General features: G+C 41.5%; 1 protein-coding gene across 5 annotated transcripts in view; it reads right to left on the reverse strand.

The window, feature by feature from the left end:
• Window positions 1-18,315: 18,315 nt before the first annotated feature.
• The window catches only part of Afg1l (AFG1 like ATPase), a 203,010-nt gene continuing 200,931 nt past the window's right edge, over window positions 18,316-20,394 (reverse strand). For all 5 annotated transcript variants that reach the window (XM_078019531.1, XM_005330144.5, XM_040283168.2 and 2 more), the window contains one exon: window positions 18,316-20,169. In XM_078019531.1, the coding sequence (XP_077875657.1) occupies window positions 20,044-20,169 (126 nt within the window). In that variant the 3' untranslated portion in view covers window positions 18,316-20,043. The remainder of the gene's footprint in view (window positions 20,170-20,394) is intronic.

Genomic DNA, 20,394 nt, shown 5'->3' on the forward strand with positions numbered 1-20,394 from the left:
TGAAGTGAAGGCAGGTTCTTGAACCAAATGTCATTTTGGTTACAAATATATTTAAAGGTCAACTTTTTAAGTGCACATTCACATACAGTTGTAAGAAATACTACAGAGATCTCATGGAAGCTTTACTCAGTTTCCTCCAAAAGCAACATCTTACAAAACTGTAGTCATAATTTCAATATCAACACTGGTACAATCAAGATTCAAAGCAAGGGCCTGGGGATGTGGCTCAAGCGGTAGCGCGCTTGCCTGGCTTGCGTGCGGCCCGGGTTCAATCCTCAGCACCACATACAAACAAAGATGTTGTGTCTGCCAAAAACTAAAAAAAAAAAAAAATATTAAAATTCTCTTTAAAAAAAAAATTCAAAGCAAGTCCATCACAAGGACCCCAACTCTCTTGTTCTTTTATAACTGCACCTATTTCCCTCCCACCCACCCACCCCTCATGTCCCTAACCCCTGGCAACCACTGAGCTATTCTCCATTTCTCTAATTTATCATTTCAAGAATGTTACATAAATGGAATTTTATAGTATGTCACTTTGAGAAGTGTTTTTTTCTTTTTTCACTTTTTTTTGTTGTAGTTGGACACAATATCTTCACTTTATTTATTTATTTTTATGTGGTGCTGAGGATCGAACCCAGGGCTACTCACATGCTAGGCCAGTGCTCTACTGCTGAGCCACAACCCCAGCCCCCCCCCCGACCCCCAGAAGTGGCTTTTTCTACTAATTCTCTGGAGACACAGCCAAGTTGTGTGAATCAATAGTTTGGTCCCTTTTGTTGCTGTGTATATTCCACAGTGTGGATGTTCCACCCTTTGTTTAACCATTTACCCACTGAAGGATGCTTAGCTTGATTGTAGATTTTGATCGTTACCTGTGAAGCTTCTATGAACATTGATGTACAGGCTTTTTTATGAAAACAAGCTATTTCTGTGGCATAAGTACATGGAAGTACAATTATGAGTCATATGCTAGCTGTGTGTGTAGTTTTTTGTTTGTTTGTTTGTTTGTTTGTTTTTTGGTACTAGAAATTGAACTCAGGGGCACTCGATCACTGAGCCACATCCCCAGCCCAATTTTGCATTTTATTTAGAGACAGGGTCTCACTGAGTTGCTTAGCACCTCACTTTTGCTGAGGCTAACTTTGAACTCTCAATCCTCCTGCCTCAGCCTCCTGAGCCCCTGCGGCCCAGCCCTTTTTTAAAGATTATTTTGCATTTTGAAACAGTCTCGCTCCTGTCTCACGGGCCAAGGAAAGGGCTCCTCTCCAGAGGGATGGGCTGGCTGAGAAATATAAGCTAAGAAAAGTAGTACTACTAAATAACCACAGGACACAGAAATATAGTTTCAGAGTGGGGTCAGCGATGGGCCAAGCTGACCAGATGGGTATAGCTTCTGACAAAAAACAGAGCCCGTGCCCAGTTTATTTATATGGGAACAGATCAAAGAGGTTCAATAGAAAGTTCTTCACCAAAACTGAATAGAGGTGGGGGAAGGTAGGCTGCTCAGTTCCTAAAGGGTCACGCCTATCTCTGGTGCTGCATGGGACCTCTTGACAGAACTGAGGGGGAGTTCACATGTAATGGGTGATCTTAATAGTGGGAGTGCCACTATAAGTTCCCAAATGCCAGCTCTGCTCCCTCATTGGCTTCAATGCTGAAAAGGTCCTCACACGTTTTATGAGTGGCTTCCTGCAAGGTAGGGCCTTGCTAAGCTGCTGAGGCTGGCCTTGAATTTGTGATCTTGCTGCCTCAGCCTCCAGAGTCTCTGGGATTACAGGCGTGTACCAGCATGCCCAGGTCCAGGATTGGTCTTGAGTTGAAGTTTGTATGGGTGTGAGGTAGAGGTTCACCTGAAGTCCATTTGCTCCAGCACCACTTCTTGGAAGGCCTGTCCTTCCCCACAACATTGCCTTTATACCTTTCTCAGAAATTCGTGGGGCATTACTTGTGTGGGCCTCTTTCTCATTTCTCTTTTCTGTTCCATAATCTCCGTGACTGTCCTTCCACCAAACCCCACAGTCTTGATTATTATGGTCCTAAATCTTAAAATTGAGCAGAATGATTCCTCCCACTTTATTCTTATTTTCAAAATCCCTTCAGTTTATCTCACTTTTCATTTGCTTTTCCATATAAAATTCAGAATAATTTTATCTAGATTTATAAAAGATCTTGCTGGCTTTTCATAAAAACTGCATTAACCCATTATATCCTATGGTCATATCATACATATCACCTATAAAAACCAAATTGAGCAACAAATATATAGTCATTTTGAAATATATGGTATGTTTTTAGAGTACTATTCTTCTGAGAGAAGTTCTAGATGAATTATTAGACTTACAAAATACACACACAGACATACCATGCACACCTCTATAGTATATAAACTCTAGATTATGATTTGTAACCTATCTTAATGTACCTGTGTCAATTTTGTGGAAATTTTCAAAGAATTGAAAACTTGGGATTTAGTGGGTTAAACTAGCATATCAATTTGGGGAGAATTATCACCCATGAATGTGATAAGTGCATTTACTTAGCTCTCTGATCATTACATTTTTTGTAGTTTTCAGCATGCAATTCCTGTGCATGTTGTTAGATTTGGACAAAAGTATTTTTTTGTTAGCATTTGTAAGAAGCTTAACTGTATGATGCTATGTACTCTTTATGAAATGTTCAGAATAAACAAATCTATACAGCAAAAGAAAAAAGTTTGTTTCCCTCTAGTTCTAGTCTCTATAGTTATCTTGAGAAATTTTAAAGCCTTTCCTCTTTATTTATCTTTTATAAAAAAAATACTCTCCTGAGAAGTGTTTAAAATCATAAATGTATATTGAATTTTATCAAATAGTTGTTATGCATCAGTTGACATGATTATATAATTTTTCTTATTCAATATATAATATTATGGATTAACTGGCTTTCAAATGTTGAATCAGTTTTGCATTCTGAAATATTCTTTTTTTGGTTACGAAATATAATACATTTTAAATGTTGCTGAATTATATTTGCTAATATTTTGTTAAGAACTTTTGTGCCTATGTTCATGAATGGTTTTGATTATTTCATACTATCTATCTCTGTCTGGTTTTAGTATCAGAATAATTCTAGCTTCATAAAATGAATTGGGAAGTGTTCTTCCATTTCTATTTCTAGAAGAGATTAGTTAGAACTGGTGTGAATTCTTTTTAAATGTTTGGTAGGATTCTCCAGGGAAATCACCTAGGCCTGGAGACTTCATTTTTTTGGAAGTTTTAATTACCAAGTGAAATTCCCTAATAGTTCTAGGGCTTTACAAATTATCTAGTTTATATTGAATGAGTTCTAGTTTCACTTTTCAAGGAATTAGCCTGATTCATCAAAGTTGGCTCACTAACCTGTATAAAGCTGTTGGTCATACTTCCTTATTATTTTCTGTGCACAAATGTGGGAGTTTTTACAAATGACACTTAACATCATTTTTGACCACAAATCAAATCATGATGCAACTTTTCCAGATTTATTCAAAATGTTCTCTTACAGCAGAAGTTACAGTGGTTTCAAGGCTTCTTCTTTTCACACTCATTAAAAAATATCACCCATCTATTCAAGGTACTGATTTTACAAAACTCCTTAGTAACATAATAATGAACCACTTGTTACAGGAAGGCTCCACAAATTTAGAACAAATAAGCCTTCTTTTTATTGTTTTTTTTCTTTCAAAGAAAAATATAAAACTCATTTTTAAGACCAATAATTATTGTAGGCACTTTGCTATGAGCAATCCAAAATCTACATGTAGCATGAGTCTTGTGGCAGCCTCATCCCCCACAATTTCATTTGCAAAATACTGTAAAAATTATATGATTTAAAGGTGTTATCTTTATATGAAAATTAGCCATGTCGATGACATCTTATAGCACAAACTATCATATGCAGTGATTCCTTGCTGGTGAGGGAACGAGTGAAGACACCACTGTCAGGCCTCAGCATAGTGGATGCCCCCTTTCCCTGAGGATAAAAGATGTCAGACTATGGCTGTCGGGCAATAAACAGAGAGGTGATAATGATCATCCAGATGGCAAAAAACATGTAAGACAATTTTTATTTCTAATTTTTAAAATATGCAATGAAGCAAAATAGAATTACCAGATTTCTTGTGTTTTCTTCTTGCATCCCAGTGACCATCAAGTGCTGTGTTCCCTACCCCCTCAGTTTGGCAGCCACTGTCCTACATGAATACTTTGAGTGGATTAGTCTTGTTTCCTACCACCACCACCATGGAATTTTAAACTTTTTTTCCCCAGTACTAGGGATTGAACCCAGCAATTCTTTACCACTGAACCATACCTAGCTCTTTTTATTTTGAGACTGAATTTCACAAAATTGCTTAGGTCCTCACTAAGTTGCTGAAGCTGGCTTCAAACTTGCAATACTCAGGCCTCAGCCTCCTGACGCGCTGGGATTACAGGCATGTGCCACCAGATTTCTAAGCTTCCTGAGGGCAAAAGCTGTGCCTCGTTCTTCTCATCACTCCCAAACAGCACAGGGGTGCAAAGGTCAGTTGCATCAGGACATTGGATTCAACCTTGTGATGTGCAGGTGCTCATGCAGACCTGACTGGGGCAGGACTCAGACATAGATAAAGCCCACACCCCACTCTTGCAGCTTCCTGACACACTGGGGTGAAGGATGTGTGGATAAGAGACGATACACAATCCAGAAAGAATGAAGAAAGAGCTGCTAGACACCATCAAAGGGCTATGGGAGAGTGGAGCAGAAAGACCCTTGTCTCGGGTCACTCTGACTAGGATTGAGAATGGCGTCCTGGAGGAGTGGTATTCTCTTTGGTGGTATAGGTCTTTGTACCATTGCAGCCAGGGGTAAAGGATCAAGAGAGGATGAGGAGGTGAACTTTTGGAGATGTCATCAAGAAAAGGGGCTCATCAGGGGAAGTATAGAGAGAGAAGGAAAGGCCATCATGTCCCTCTCAAGGACAAATTAAAAGAATCTGCAGGTAATTGGCTGAGATCTTACAATAACCCCACCTGCATGGTTTTTTATTTATTTGTTTTGTTTTCTTTGTGTGTTTCTGGTGCTGGGTATTGAACCCAGGGCCTTGTGCTGCTAGTCAGTGCCCTACTGCTGAGCTCCATCCTCTGCATCAGGTGTTTAGTTCAAACGTTTACTGCAGAGAGAACGAGTGACTAGATGCTAGCTCACAGACGCTCTTCCTATTCCTCCGCTCTTCTAACACCATCCTGACTTTAGTCCATGTGCTTCCATGTGCCACAGGGTAGGGCTGATGTCATTCAGAGGCTGGTGAAGATGCCATCTCCTTGGAGGCCTTCCCTGACCTTCTAATCAAGGGGGGCCCAGGCCCCATCCATCATAGCACCTTACATTTCCGTCTCAGCACTGAACTCAGCCTGTGTTTCTGTGTCTATTTCATGGTGAGCTGTTAGCTATCCACTCCCCATCCTAGCCCCTCATATGCACAAAAGGTAAGGGTCAGGGTGCTGTGATCACTGACCATAAAGACCAGGTAGTAACTTACCTGGTCCTCTTAAAATACTGTGTTAAAAGGGTGGTTCGTTGAAATGGCCTCATTTTAAATGACCCCATCCACTTACAGAAAATTAGAGAGAAATTTTGAAAGTGAGAATTGCTCAGTGAAATGTGATGTATGAGGTAACCAAGCCATTTTAGTTTAATTCCTATTTAAGTCTAATTTGCCTCATTTCTCTTATTCTAGTTAAAAAAAAAAAAACCTTGCTATGTTTTATGTGACCTCTCAAAGCTGCCTTAAATGTGAAAACAAGCAAGAAAAATGTTGTCCACATGAAGTCCTTGTTTCCCAATCTTGGTTGGTCATCAGGTTCACTGAAGGAACCATTTGAAATACAGATTTCTAGGCCTGTCCACAGACCTCCAGTTCAGTCTGTTTAGAGACTACTAGGTTTAGAGAACACTATAATACTTTTTTTTTTTTTTTTTGGGAGAGGGGGTAATGGGGATTAAACTGAGGGACGCTTAACCACTGAGCTACATCCCCAATCCTTTCTTTTTGTTTTTGATTTTGAGACAGTATCTCTCTAAATTGCTTAAGGGCTTGCTAAATTGTTGAAGTTGGCTTTGAACTTGCAGTCCTCCTGCCTCAGCTCCTGAGCCACTGGGATTACAGGCATGGGCCACCATACCTGCCCAGCCATAAACTATCCTTAACTAGTCATCCAGCAAATAATATCCACATCTACTGCTTGAAAACACATTGTTGTGAGAGAAGCTGTTAAAGAAGTAAAAGATTCTGCTTTCAATTTGTTGATTATAGTGTTGACATAGTTGGTCTGACCAGTCATCTCAGTGGCTTGGTGGAGCCCAGAGTGGTAAGAGGTTCAGCCCTCAGCATGGAAGAGTGTTTCTGCACATCATTACAGTTGCCAATTGGCTTCACCTTTGCAGGTCCCTCTCACAGGTGAAGATCCGTGCTGGTGGGAGGACTCAACTGCAAACAGAAAGGGCAGGGAGCCCTGCCAGGTGTAACCTGGAGGTGAAAGCCCAGTGACCCCAGACCAAGATCTGGGGACAGGAGTGCAGGGAGTCTCCACCACCACCATCTGCACCTCTGAGCTCATGGCAGGATCCTCAGAGTGGCCTCTGCTCATCCATCCGATGGAACCAAGCTGCCAGCCCACAGAACCGGCAGAAATGGACTTCCCTGTGGCCCAGCAGCTCTCCCAGAGCTGAGAGGGAACTTGAGATAATTGTAGTTAACAATGATGCTAATGAACACCTTCTCTGTGCCAAGTGCTGCGTGTTATGATCTCAAATCCAACAAAACCCTGAAAAGTATTCCCATATTGTAGTGAGAAAACAGAGATGGAGGAAGTTCAGGCCACACACCTGGACCACACAGGTAGCCATCAAGAGGCCCTCACTGCAAGCATGGTCAAACCAAGTCCCTAGGAAATGGGCTGTGCCCCATCAAAGGGGACAGACCCTGGCCTCTCTGGCCCCACTGCTGACCTTTTCTGCCCCTCATAGTGCTTGAAAACAGGAGGAATGAAGGCAGGAAACAGAAGCTCTCTAAAGGGACAAGTACAGGCTGTGAGGTTGAGGACGTGTTTGAGGGCACCCCCTACTCCACGAGCCTGGCCCATAATGTCTAACCTGAGGCAGAGTTAATGGGGACTCAGTGGCACAAACTGGGACAAAGAGGAGCTTTGGAGGAGAAAGTTCTTCCGAAGCCAAGTGTCCAGGTAGGTCTAGAGACCACACCCAGGCTGCAGAGCCTGTTCAGCCCTGAACCAGGAGCCACATAGCCTGGGCTGGTCATACTGGTTCCAAAAGGCAGATGGAACTGTCCGTGGCTGGCCTCAGGTTGCACTGTGGCCCTCTACCTGAGCTACCACAATGGCTCTGAGCATCAATGTCCTCTTGCCTCTCTCCTTCCCATTCCACTCCTCCAAGTAGTTCCCTCTCAGCCAGGTCATTCTTCTTTTCCTTCTCCTTAAAACATGACTAAGGAGCTGGGCTTGATGGCACACACCTATAATCCTAATGGCTTGGGAGGCTGAGGTGGGAAGATTGCAAGTTCAAGACCAGCCTAAGCAACTCGGCGAGACCCTGCCTCTAATAATTGTAGTTAACAATAATGCTAGTGAACACCTTCTCTGTGTCAAGTGCTGCATGTTATGATCTGGGGCTGGGGATGTGGCTCAGTGGTTAAGTGCCCCTGGGTTCAATCTCTAGGACCAAAAAAAAAAAAAAAAAAAGGAAAAGAGACTAAAAGCTACAAAGTGGGGGTCTTGAGGTGGTTGTTTAGCTTGTCTATACATTGGGTGTCTGTCTATTTTGCCTCAAACTTAATGTTGCTTTGTCATAGTGTGAGGATTATTTTATGTTGTTAAATCTGATTATGTTAGTGCCACAAAAGTATAAGCAATTATTTTTAATTCTACAGACTATGTTGCTCTAATCAACAGAAATCAACTGATACTTCTTTAGCAATTGAATTTAATATTCTGCGTGTTCCAGAATTTGGTTAAAAATATTATGTTATTAGCACAAAATGAGGGGCACATTTTGATGACAGCAGCAGTTTTTACACTATACACCCTGAATTTGGTGTCTAAAGAGGACGTTAAGTCTGGGAGAACCAAATTATAACCCAATTCTCTCTGAACATTCAAAAGTATAACACTCAAGTCCTTGTGCCTCCCTTTTCTGAATTTTCAGAGCATTTAGTAATTTCTCATGGTATTTCTCATACACTGCCCTGTATTTGCACTCTCTCTGTATATGCTCATTTAAACTTCTGGAGACTGGGAACGGGGCTTGCCATTCTGCATCCCCACCCCCAACATACAAATGCATATACAGTGTCCCCTCCATCCTTTCTCTGCCTCTAACTTCCCTTTCTGGCTGACTTGAGTGCCCTCCCTGTTCCTAGGACACCACTGACACAAGCATCCTGCTTGGCGCTTACCACAGTATAATCAGGTATTGTCCCTAAAAGACTGTGAGTCCATCATGGCCAGGGAGTGTGTCTCATTTGCACTGATGTGCCTGGCTCTTGGCACAGAGTAGATCAGAAGTAAATGATGCATGCATGAATGGTAGTGAGATCTGTTTTTAATCAAGATGTTTGCACATATTATAAAATTCAACTACTCAGAGCACACAGTTCAGTGGTTTTTAGTATCTTCACAGAGTGATGCAGTCATCACCACAATCTAATCCCCGATTTTTTTCATTATTCTCAAAGAAACCCTGTGTGGATTAGCAATCATTTCTTATTCCTGTTTCTACCCAGGCCCTCTTTCTTTCACCATGGATTTGACTATTCCAAATATATCATATACATGGACTCAAATAGCATGTGCCCTTTGGAGCTGGCTCTTTTCACTTAGCATAATGTTTTCAAGGTTCTCCCAGGTTGAAGCATACATCATTACTTCCACATTTAATTATTGAATAATATTCCATTGTGTAGATACACCAAATCTGGTTCATCTATTCATCAGCTGGCAGACATTTGGGTTGTTTCTGCTTTGGGGCCAATATGAATAATGCTGCCTATGAATCTTACATATATCCATGTACATGTTTTGGGAGGCATGTATTTTTGTCTCTCTTCAGTATCTAGGAGAGGGATTGTAAGATTATACAGTAACTTCATGTTTAATATTTTGAGGAACTACCAAACCATTTTACATTTTCACTAGCAAGGTATAGAGGTTCCAATTTGTCCACATCCTCATCAGCATTGCTATCTGCCTCTTGGAGTCACCTTTCCTAATAGTATAAAGTGGGATCTCATTGTGGGTTTTTTAAAAAAATATTTACTTTTTAATTGTAGTTGGACACACATCTTTATTTTTATGTGGTGCTGAGGATCGAACCCAGGGCCTTGCACATGCTAGGGGAGCACGCTACTGCTGAGCCACAACCCCAGCCCCTCCTTATGGTTTTGATTTGCATTTCCCCAAAGTGTGATATTGAGCATCTTTGTGCATGTGTGTATTGGCCATTTGAGGGCACCCCCTACTCCATGAGCCTGGCCCATAATGTCTAACCTGAGGCAGAGTTAATGGGGACTCAGTGGCACAAACTGGGACAAAGAGGAACCTTGGAGGAGAAAGCTCTTCTGGAGCCCAGTGTCCAGGCAGGTCTAGAGAACACACCCAGGCTGCAGAGCTGTTCAGCCCTGAACCAGGGCTGTGATCAAATTATATGTCAGAGTCTCACAAAACAAAGGTCACAGACAAGGCTAAAACAGTGCTGTTAACTGACTTACCCAAGTTTATGTGCGTAAGTCTGGATTAGCGCTGCTTGATTTTCTGCCTTACCTCTTCTTCTTTGTTGGGTGGATTTCTTCTCTGAAAGGGGCTTTCTCTGGGTGCGGACTTTATAGTTGAGCCAGTGATCTTTATAACTTGCATCTGTTTAAAGTTTTAAACAACTGAGGGCTGAATCTCAGGCACACCATAATTTGAAGCAGCTGTCTTAGCCACCTGAGTGCCAGTAAGGAAGGGTTTAAAGTCACAGGAAGAATTTAAACGGACCCACCTCATATTTTCACTGGGACCCAGAACATAGAAACAATGTGAGGAGATATTAAAGTCGCCAGGTGCAGTGGAGGCTGTTGGGGGCAGTCACGGCATATGTAGGTTGTGGTTTAGGGGACATGGGATGTGCTGATGTTGCTACGCCCTCCCAGGGACAACCACACATGTCTGGAGATAAAGCTGAAGATTCAAGTATCAGGGAAGAGTCAGATTCTGGAAAAAGACTCAGAAATGGAAAGGGGCAGCCTGAGGATTGGCTGGCTTATCATCAAGATAGCTTGATGATGCTTCAATAACAAACAACACTGAAAACCTCCGGGGAATACCAGAATATAATTTTATCTCTTGCGCCTCATTTTCATGTGGTGGTTCAGCATTCCAGGCTATTTTATCTTGGGTGTCTCTGCCTCAACCTATTTCCAGATTTTCCATGCAAAAAAGATCTAGATTATGCTCTCAAACCAGCTTCACCTTGGAAGTGACACACGTCACACCATCTGCTCACAACCAGTTGATCAGAACTGGTTTAATGGCCTTTCCAGAAGTGCAGTGCTTCTGGGTCCTGGAGGACTGGAGAATTGGCTATTGGCAAGTTCTAGCCATGTCTGGCACAGCTGGAGAAGAGGCTTCTTTTGGGACCTTGTCCTTCCCATGGAAGTACCTGGAGGTATCTTTGTGTCTCTCAGAGTATGTCCTTGTGGCATGGGACACGGGAGGTTTCTGGAATGTGGAGGTGGAGATGTATGTTGAAGATGATCAAATTAAATTGTATTAGCTAGGTCCTCTAGAGCCCAAGTATTTTCTGAGTTTATTATCATTAGTACACATTAATGAAGTCTCTGTCTTAGATGAGATTTGACATAGCTCAACAAGTATGGCTCATTCTTGCCCAACAAAGACTATTGAGAAGGAAGGTGATGTTAGGGTCAGAGGAGGGCCACATGCTCCAGATAAGGTTGGCCAATCTAGTTTTAATTTTGATTCAGATTGATGGCCTTTTCTTACAATGTCACCAACGTGTACATTCTCCTGTTACAATAACCACTTTTTAAAAAGCTTCAACATCACTGTATCTTGTAGAGTGTGTGGCAGGGTGCCTCACTATATGCAGCACTTAAAAATGTTTATTCAATGAAGAATGAACCAAAGGAATGAGATCTGTCATTTTCTGCTGCATTCCAAAGGCCATCTTGTCTTAGGAGAGTCTCAGGATTCTTATCCTCAGCCCGGGGGAGGGTAAGGAGGACTGGGAGACTCTGGGGCTGATCCAATTACTGTGGAAACACTTCAGACAGGCCTGGAGCGCTGGGATCATGTTTGCTCAAACAGCTTCTATCTTCAGATTTTGTTCAGATTGTCAGATTTGCTGCTCATTCCAACAACTCACCATCTACCATGTCCTGCCCTGCACTGATCCTTCCCTTGAACCATTTCTCAATCATGCAGCAACATGATTGTAATGCCTATCCCTCTTTTCCCATCATGGAGCCTTATTAACCCACAGAGTACTGCAGTCACATGAGTTCCTGGGTGAGTGTCATTACAAGAAGAGATTGTGGGCACAGAGGACTGGGTTGAGATCAGTACCATTTCAGACATTCAGAGTTCAAGAAACAACCCGATAGGGAGTGCAGAACTGGAGTCTAGGGGAGTGAGGGATGGGAATGCACATTTGGGAATAACTGGCATCGGGTAGCACTTATAGTTATGGAAATCAAGAAAAAGATGTGAAAAAGATGCTTTGTGTGAGAGTACTTTGTCTAATATTGGGTGTAGTCTTTATAATTGCCATTCTTAAATGGGTCCAAGAAAGAATTTAGGGGGTGAGTAAAGCAAAAGAGGCCAGAGGCATTCAGAGAAGGGGGAGGCAACATGCAGGAAGAGAACCTAGACAAGAGTCACAAGGGTGGGGACAAAGTGCCTCAAGCCCAGAGCTGGGGAATACATGGAGGCCTCCGCAGTCAGCCTGGCTACCTTCTTCTATATTCAAACATTCCTCCAGCTCCAGCCCCACCCTTCCTGCTTAGCATTCTCTCCCCATCTCAGTTGCTCCTACCAGTGCTTCCCACTGGGCTCCAGTGGGCCCACAGGAATCTTTTATCCCATTAGCAATAAACTTTACCTTTGTCCAAGTGTGGTCCAGGGACCCTGAGAGACCTGTGACTGTCTTCAGTGAGTCCACGAAGTCAAAGCCATTTTTCATAGTACACTGCTATGGTTGGAATGTGTCCCCCAAGTCTCATTTCTTGGAATCTTAATCTCCAGTGCAACAATGTCAAGAGGTGGGGAGGCGATCAGGTCAGGAGGGCTCTGTCTCATGCAATGATTAATGTTGTCATTGAGGGAGTGAGGTCACTCTCAGGAGAATGGGTTTGTGATAAAAGTGACTGTGGCTGGCTCTTTCACACTCTCTTGAATGCAGAACAAAGGCCCTGCCAGAGGTGAATTCTCAGTCATGGACTTTCTGGCCTCCAGAGAGAAATATATCTCTCTTATTTATAACTTTCCCAGTGTCAGGTATTCTGTTACAGCAGCACAAAATGGACCAATACAACCACTGAGACATTATTACTCTTTCTCATTCTTCTTCCCTCGAGAGAATACAGTTGGCTTTCCCAGAAGCTACACGACCAACAGAATGCACAGGCTGACAAGAGAATCTAGCCAGACCCCAGCAAACATTTTTTAAAATGCTACAATTCTCACTATATATTTTTTTGTTTTGGAAAATGTATCTTTCCTGTTATTTATGAAATGTGCAGTGTGCTTATTATTTCTTTTAAGTGAATTAAATTAATATTTAGCAGTGTCTCAGTTTTGATTATTTCTAACATGGTCGTGATCTATATCCTACACAAATAGAAGTCCTTTTGGGGTCTGCAATAATTTCAAGGGTGGAACATGCTCCTAAACTGGAACATTTGGTAATTTCCAGGAAGTTTCTCCCTTTTCCAAGCTCTAACTTGCCAGGTCCAGGCGTTCAGTGTGGTCTTTTTCTTCTCTCACTTGTGTTACGCCTCAGTTCGTCCTCTCTGCTCCGGCTCCTGGCCTCAAAGTACCACCCTTGCTCAACCTTGCTCACCTCTGCACGGGACTTCGACACTCATCATTGTCAACCCTGAATTACAGTCTCTGAACCTTCTGGGGCCTGTGTGCTGGACAGCCAGGACCGCCACTGGCTCTTTCAGCACTCATACGCCCCCTCAGCTGGGGCTCCACCATCTCTAGTAGGACCCACGTCTCTCATCATTTTGCTTCAAATGCTTGTTCCAAGTATTTTTCTCTCATTTGTCTTTTTAGCAACCTCTGGTGCACCAAACCGTGTTGATGGCACTCTCAGTTTGTGACATATTTGTTCCCTGCAACAGCTCTCTGTTTTTTCTTTCTTCTGTCATCTACCATGTCCCATCTCATTCCTTTCCTGCTGTCAGCTTTGGCTCTAGTGTATTTATGTTGCTTCCCTCTGATCTAGCTCCCATAAATATATGTAGATTTTTGTGTACCCAAGAAAACACTTAGTTTTAAGCGTGGGTTTCTCAATTTATATTAATGGGACTGGCTCATTCCCCCAACAGGGTTTTGAGCTTTGTCCATGCTGCCGTATGAGATCCAGCTGGCCACTCAGACTTCTGCAGGCCAAGTCTATCTCCCTAGCCAGTACCCTAGGGAAGGACTCGGGTGAGCTCAGGTTCAGGCACTTCTCTAAGCTTGGTTTTCTCATCAAACAAAAGATTTGTGGTAATATACCTCCTTTTCCAGAATTACTATGAAGAGTAAGTAAGTACTTCAAAGTTTTGCCTCTCCCAGCCTTCAAGGACCACAGTGACTCCATAAACCAGGGCTGTTATTACTGCTACTGCAGGATAAGGAATAGAGCATGGGATGTGGGTCTAAAAGATGCTGGTTTCCCAGCTGTGCTACCCTGGGCAACCACTTACCTGAAGCCACACTTCTTCACAGGCAGTAGCGATGAGCACGCCTCCCTCGCTCAGAGAATTGCTGAGTGAGTGAGTGACAGGGAAGGAGCAAGTGCTCTGTAACCTAAGAGGTGCCACTGAGTTTGCTACTCTGTTGATGAGGGTGGAAAGAAAAGTAGAGATTCTAAGCTGCCAAGGAGAGGAACGGGCACTGGGAGGTACCCAGGAGGGCCTAGAAATGGTCTACGTGCCCATGACCTGGGTGCCAGCGTTGTAGGGACACACGAGGAAAGACTGAAGATAGCAGGAAACAGTTTTATTTGGCTGCAGCCAGGTCAAAGGGCACAGCTTTTGTTGTAATCAATCAATCTGCTGATTGATTCTGAATTAAGCAATCCTGAAAATGAAATTGAATTTTATGACTTTTCCCAGGCAGTTTCAGAATTTTATACCCAGCATATTAGGGGAGGGGCTCAGAAATTCACAATCTGTAGAAGTTCACATAAAAGCAGGTTTTTCTTTCCCTTTTCTGGGCAAGTTAACCCTTCAAGGACAACACCTGAGGAGGGGAGAGCTTTTTCTCCCCTTTCTTTCCTTCCCCTGCCAGCTGTTACTATGGAGCCCAATTGGTAATTTCTCTTATCTTAGAAATGTAGACATCTCTGTGAAGCCCCAGCTCAAGGCCAGAGACCTTGCTTACACTTTCTACAAACTAATATACTGGATACATGTTTGTGAAAAACTAGTAAAGGGGTATCCAGCACCTGGAGTGCTGATGGTATCTTCCTGGCCAGTGGCCAAGTAAAACAGGGCAACACAAAAATAGGAAGTTTATCTACACTGAACTCTTTTGTAGAGACACTTGCTGATAGTCCTAAGAGGCCCCAAGCCTGGAGGCCCAGCAGTGGGCCTTGACCTCTGCACTTGCTGGCTGTGCAGTCACAGGCAAAGCTCCTCGTTAAAAAACTGCTGTACATTAAAATCCCATGGGAGCCTTAAAGAGTACAGATCTGGGCCCCACCTCTGTCCAAGGAGGTGGGACCTCAGTCGCAGATGTGCAGCATTGCTATGCAACCCTCTGTGATTCTGGCTTTTTCCTGCCAGTTCATTCCACTGCCCACAAGATGGTGCCCTCTTTCTGAGAAATCTTCCATATTCACCACAGAGCAACAATCCATTTTCTGTATAAAGCAATCCTGAAAAAATGAAATTGAATTTTATGACTTTTCCCAACATCTCATTAAGCCAGAATCCTATGCCCTCAGCAGTTACTATTTACTGAGTCTCTTTTCTCTTCTGCTACAAACCACGGGGTTGGGATGTGTCTTCAAAGGGTGATAATGCAAAGGAGAGGGTAGGCATTGAGTGCTGACTTACAATCACAATCACTAGTATCAATAATACCTAATATTCATTTAATCCTTTGTCATCTGCAAAAAGCTTCTCACAACTATCCTTGGAATGATCCTATAAAATGGTCATTATTATACACATTTATGAGCTGAGAAAACTGAAGCTCTGAGCTCTCTGGTTCAAGGTCCAGGTAATAATTGGCAGAACTAAATGTTACCATCCCAGACCTTGAGCTCTTTCCACTGCATCACAGAGGTGATAGCAACTGCTGGGGACTCAGAAAGTACAGCCCTGAGAGGAAACTTCTCAGGACATCCTCTGGAAGCAAGTCAGACAGATGTCATTCTGGAACTTCAAGCTATCAGACCAAAGATCAGTAGTCAGAAGTATTTGACTGGACCACGTGGCCAACTGAGGTAACAGCTGTGAGGTTTCTAGGGAGATGCCGGGCAAGTCAGCAGACACTCAACAGGAGAACAGATTTTATTATTTTTTATTTTGGGTTCCAGGAAAAATGAACTGCGATATACTAATGAGAACAACTAATCTTAATTCTGTCTTAATAAAAAGTTACAAATTTGTTTCCAAAGAAAATTATTTCTTTACCAGCAAGTGATGTCTTATATCAATGGATCTAACAAAGATAATTTACAAGATCACTTACAGACTTGCTGCCAGACAAGATTTCCCTAATTGATCAGAAACTCAAGTGTCAGAGATGCCAGATTCATCCCTCAGGGTGTTTTATCTCAGATGAAGGGGCTGCATCTTAGGTTCAAGCTGCTTGGACAAAGAAAGCTGCTTTCAGGACAGAAGCAATGAGATGGAAAATTTAATAAATTAGCATTTTGATAATTTTACTGATTTCTAAAGTGTATCTTAGAAATTCAGTTTTCTGTGCATTAGCTTCCTGATCTATAAAATGATGACAATGATACCTATTGTTTAGGGATCAAAAGAGTCTCCTTATTAAGTATTTAGAACCATGCCTAGGACACAGTAAGCATAATGTGTTTCTTAAGTAATGGATATGAGCACATCCACTTTTTTACAAGTGCAATTTTAATATTTTCGAAATTCCAACTAATTTTGAACTTCTGTTATTTGCATACTTGTACGTATAGAAAATATACTTCAGGAACATTAAAGTATTGCCTCAGGATTAAAATTTGAAATCCCACTGAAGATGCACATTTGATTAAAACAGTCTTTTTGGCTTCAGAAATCAGTTAACAATTCTTTAAGTCCACCATGTTTTTTGTCTTGTGGTTACTGTTAACAACAAATAAACCCATGCACTGCCTAAAGAAAAACAGAGTAATACAATGATCAGATTTTTCTTTTTCTTCAAGAGGGGTTTTCCTTTATTCCTTCTTTATATATATAATTTGTTGATGGACCTTTATTTTTATTTATTTGTATGCAGTGTTGAGAATCAAACCCAGTGCCTCATGCATGCTAGGCAAGCACACTACCACTGAGCCACAACCCCAGCCCTCCTTTATTCCTTCTTGACCCCTGTTAAGTCTGGAAACTAGGGATCATTTTGGATGGCCCCCACAGCTCTTTCCCTGACTCTGGTGACTTCCTCAGCCTGGGTTTCTAGGTGAGCTGGTAGCCTTCTTTCACAGCAGTCTCAACTGAAGCTCCCTCTTTGAAAATACTTGCAAAACAATCCAAGTAAGAGCGTGCACTCTGAGGGGATATATGCAAACCCAGGGACAAAGACTGGACTGCTGAGGACAGCGAAGGGGCAGGACTCAGAAGAAAGGCACATGAATTGAAGTGGAGTTTTCCAATCAAGTGGCTGTTTTTCATTTTTCATTTTGATCTTACAGTTTAAGCATTTCTACTTAGAAAATCAAAATCTGAAACGCTCCAAAACCTAACACCTTTTGAGTGTCAGGACACAAGGAATATTCCATCCCAAACAATATGAGGGGTCACATAGGCACACTAGAAATATTGTATAAAATTGCATTCAGTCTATGTATATGAGGTTTATATGAAACATAATTGGATTTTGTGTTTAGATTGGTATCCAATCTTCCTTTTTTGGGGGGCAGGTATTGGGAATTGAACTCAGGGGTATTCTACCACTGAGCCACATCCCAGCCTTTTTGTATATTTTATTGAGAGACAGGACCTTGCTAAATTGCTGAAGCTGGCTTGGAACTTTCTATCCTCCTGCCTCAGCTTCCTGAGCTGCTGAGATTATAGGCATGCACCACCATGCCCAGTTAGACTTTTATTTTTCTTTCTTGCATGCTGTTTTATGGAATAGACTTTGTGGACAGGAGATGAGAATGAAGATGTACCATTTTCAGCCACCGAATCCCTTCTTATTTCCTCTTGATACCTAGTTCAAACCCAGTCAAATCCTTCCCAGGCCCTATCCCCAAGCCACATACGCCCTACTTCTAGCTCAGAAAGATTCTGACAGGCCCAGGCTGAGGGAGGGAGAAAGAGGAAGACAGAAGTGGGTACAGGCTCCATTTGTGGTGATAGAACGTGCACTAAAATTTTACCCTGTGGAAATGCTATTTTAAAAGATGTTTAAAGTTTGTTTAGTACCAGAACTACAAGGTAGCTACACTGGGAATTATAGAGGCTTCTGGGCATCAAACCAGGTCCTAACTAATATTCATCATTGTTTCTATGAAAAATGAAATTTTATTCCAAATGCCTGACCTTTGATGAATGAACTTTTCTGACAATATGGGAGTGGGACACTGGTCTACATGTACCCACACATTCAAGTACCGTTTCTTTTTCTGTTAATCACATTGTACATTTCTCTGTCTCTCCATAAATACCATTTTTTAAAAAAATAAGGAACAGAATAGTATCAAAAAAATGTGAAAAGCAAAAAGTTAAGATTTAGGGCTAGGGTGTGGTTCAGTGGTAAGCACTTGCCTACCAGACTCAAGGCCCTGGATTTAGTTCCCAGTACTACAGAAAACAGAAACCAAAAGAAACTAAGATTTAAAGAATAAAGTTAAACATTTCATATTTATTGAGTTCAAAGCAATGATTCTGATATAAATGCATCTTCACTGAGTTACAAAAATGAGTCAATACTAAACATGATCTCTTTTTCATAGCAAGAGTAGGAGGCAGTGCGAGATAAACACAGCACAAGTTTTGTAATTGTCAACTGTGACTCTTAAAAGACAAGCAACTTCACTTTTCTAAGCCTTAGTTTCTTGATCTGTAATCAGAGATAGTTATATTCACTTCCTAGGACCACTTCTTTAATTGACAAAATATAAATATCTTGCATTAAATCTAGCACATAGTGGTTATTTCCCATCCTCTCTCCTTGTATCTAATCTCTTTGGAATTCCCTGTTTTACTTCAATAAAAGTATTTTTAAACCTCATTTAGCTTTCAGAAGCCCTTATTTAAGCTTTTCCCTAGGACTGGGTATCCATCCATCTATCTGCTTGATTTACACTATCAGTTAATGTCCAAAAAAGTCTAATGTGGATGAATTCTTAAATACTAGGTAGGTTCAAACAGCCTACTTATTTTGATAATTGTAATCATTGTTTGAACTGATTCACCTAAACATATCACCCCCCCCCCAAACAATCCTTGGTTTTCACAAGACTGTGGATTTTATTTTATCCAATCCCCCCCACCCCCACCCCCTGGCTCTGGATTTAAGATTCTTTGAAGAGTCTCAACCAGGATCACTTTTCTGAAAATAGTTGGCAAAGTCAGGTTTACTTAAATGAATTAAAAAATGAGCTCAATGAAGGACAAATCTGATTTTATTTAAAAGAGAACTGTCGGGTGTTCTTTCCTATTTACTATTAGGTCCAACTCTGCAGAATCAGCAGCAAGCGTGGGGAGTGGCATTCTGCAAAGAAAGCCAGTGTGGATGGACAGTGGAAGAAGGCATTGTTGACAATGATGAGCAGACGTCTGCTCTGTTGTTAGGATGTCTGTGACTCTGTCTCCTTCCAATACTCTCACTGGTCCTTTCCTGGTACCTGCCCTCCCACTGCCTGCAGGAGGTGAGGGCAGGGATCTGACTTGCTCCTGACTTGATGCTGTCATACTCCTCTTTGTCCAGGCAACTCTGTGTCACCATGAGACAAGGCCCTGCCTGTCAACCTTAACCCCAGGTTAAAAGTCACACTTGTTCTGACATTAAGGAAACCTGAAGGCCTAGGGGGTTGATAATAATTCAAAGACAAAAACCTATGAAGAATCACACACATAGCCCATATTCTAAAATGTTATTCCCTTCAGTTTAAAATAAGATCAGAAGGATTTATTTGTTTTGAATTGATATGGTTTATTTTTTACTTTACCCTCTTATAAAAGATGTTTTCATAAGGTGAGATCACCATGCCACAAAAGTTTGGTGCTATCTAGACAATTTGCATTTACTGTATATTTATGCATTCAAGGTTCATTCAAGTATTCAATGTGAAGCTAAAATGTCTACTTTTACAGTAATCTTCAGGAGTGATGATTTTAATTTTGTGGTGCAGAAATAAGGCCACATAAATAGGCAAAAAGTACATCTATGAAAATGGTAAGTCTTTAACTTACTAATCCACTAAATCTTTGACAGTAATTTTAGATTAAAATGGTCCAGAGGACAAAGTGCATAATTAATGATGAGAAAATGATTCCTTCAAGTCTCACAATACAGAGTTCTCTCTGCATTAACCATGTGTCTCGTTTTATTCATGTGCAAGTGACAGTTACTTCTTGCTTCTGTCCCCTTCATTCCAGTACTGTTCAGTCTGCATTTCTGTGAGTCGGGAAATTGTGCGCTGAAATGCAAAGATTTCCTCTTCTCCAGTAAACATGGAGAGTCCTGCCGAGTCCTGGTCATAAAAAGAAACACACAAAGAAAATCCCAGCACTAATTAAATCAACCCAAGTGAAATTTACAGGACTAAGTACAGGTTTTAAAAAACTTTAGGTAAACCTATTTAGATTAAAAATTTTTAATATATTTTTTTCATATATGATCTTTCAAATTAGACTAGAGAGTCAACTATAGTCAAACCTACAAGCAATAAACAGAACAAATTACCAGGGAAAAAACT

Source organism: Ictidomys tridecemlineatus, chromosome 8 (assembly GCF_052094955.1).
Source record: "Ictidomys tridecemlineatus isolate mIctTri1 chromosome 8, mIctTri1.hap1, whole genome shotgun sequence".
Classification (NCBI taxonomy): Eukaryota; Metazoa; Chordata; class Mammalia; order Rodentia; family Sciuridae; genus Ictidomys; species Ictidomys tridecemlineatus.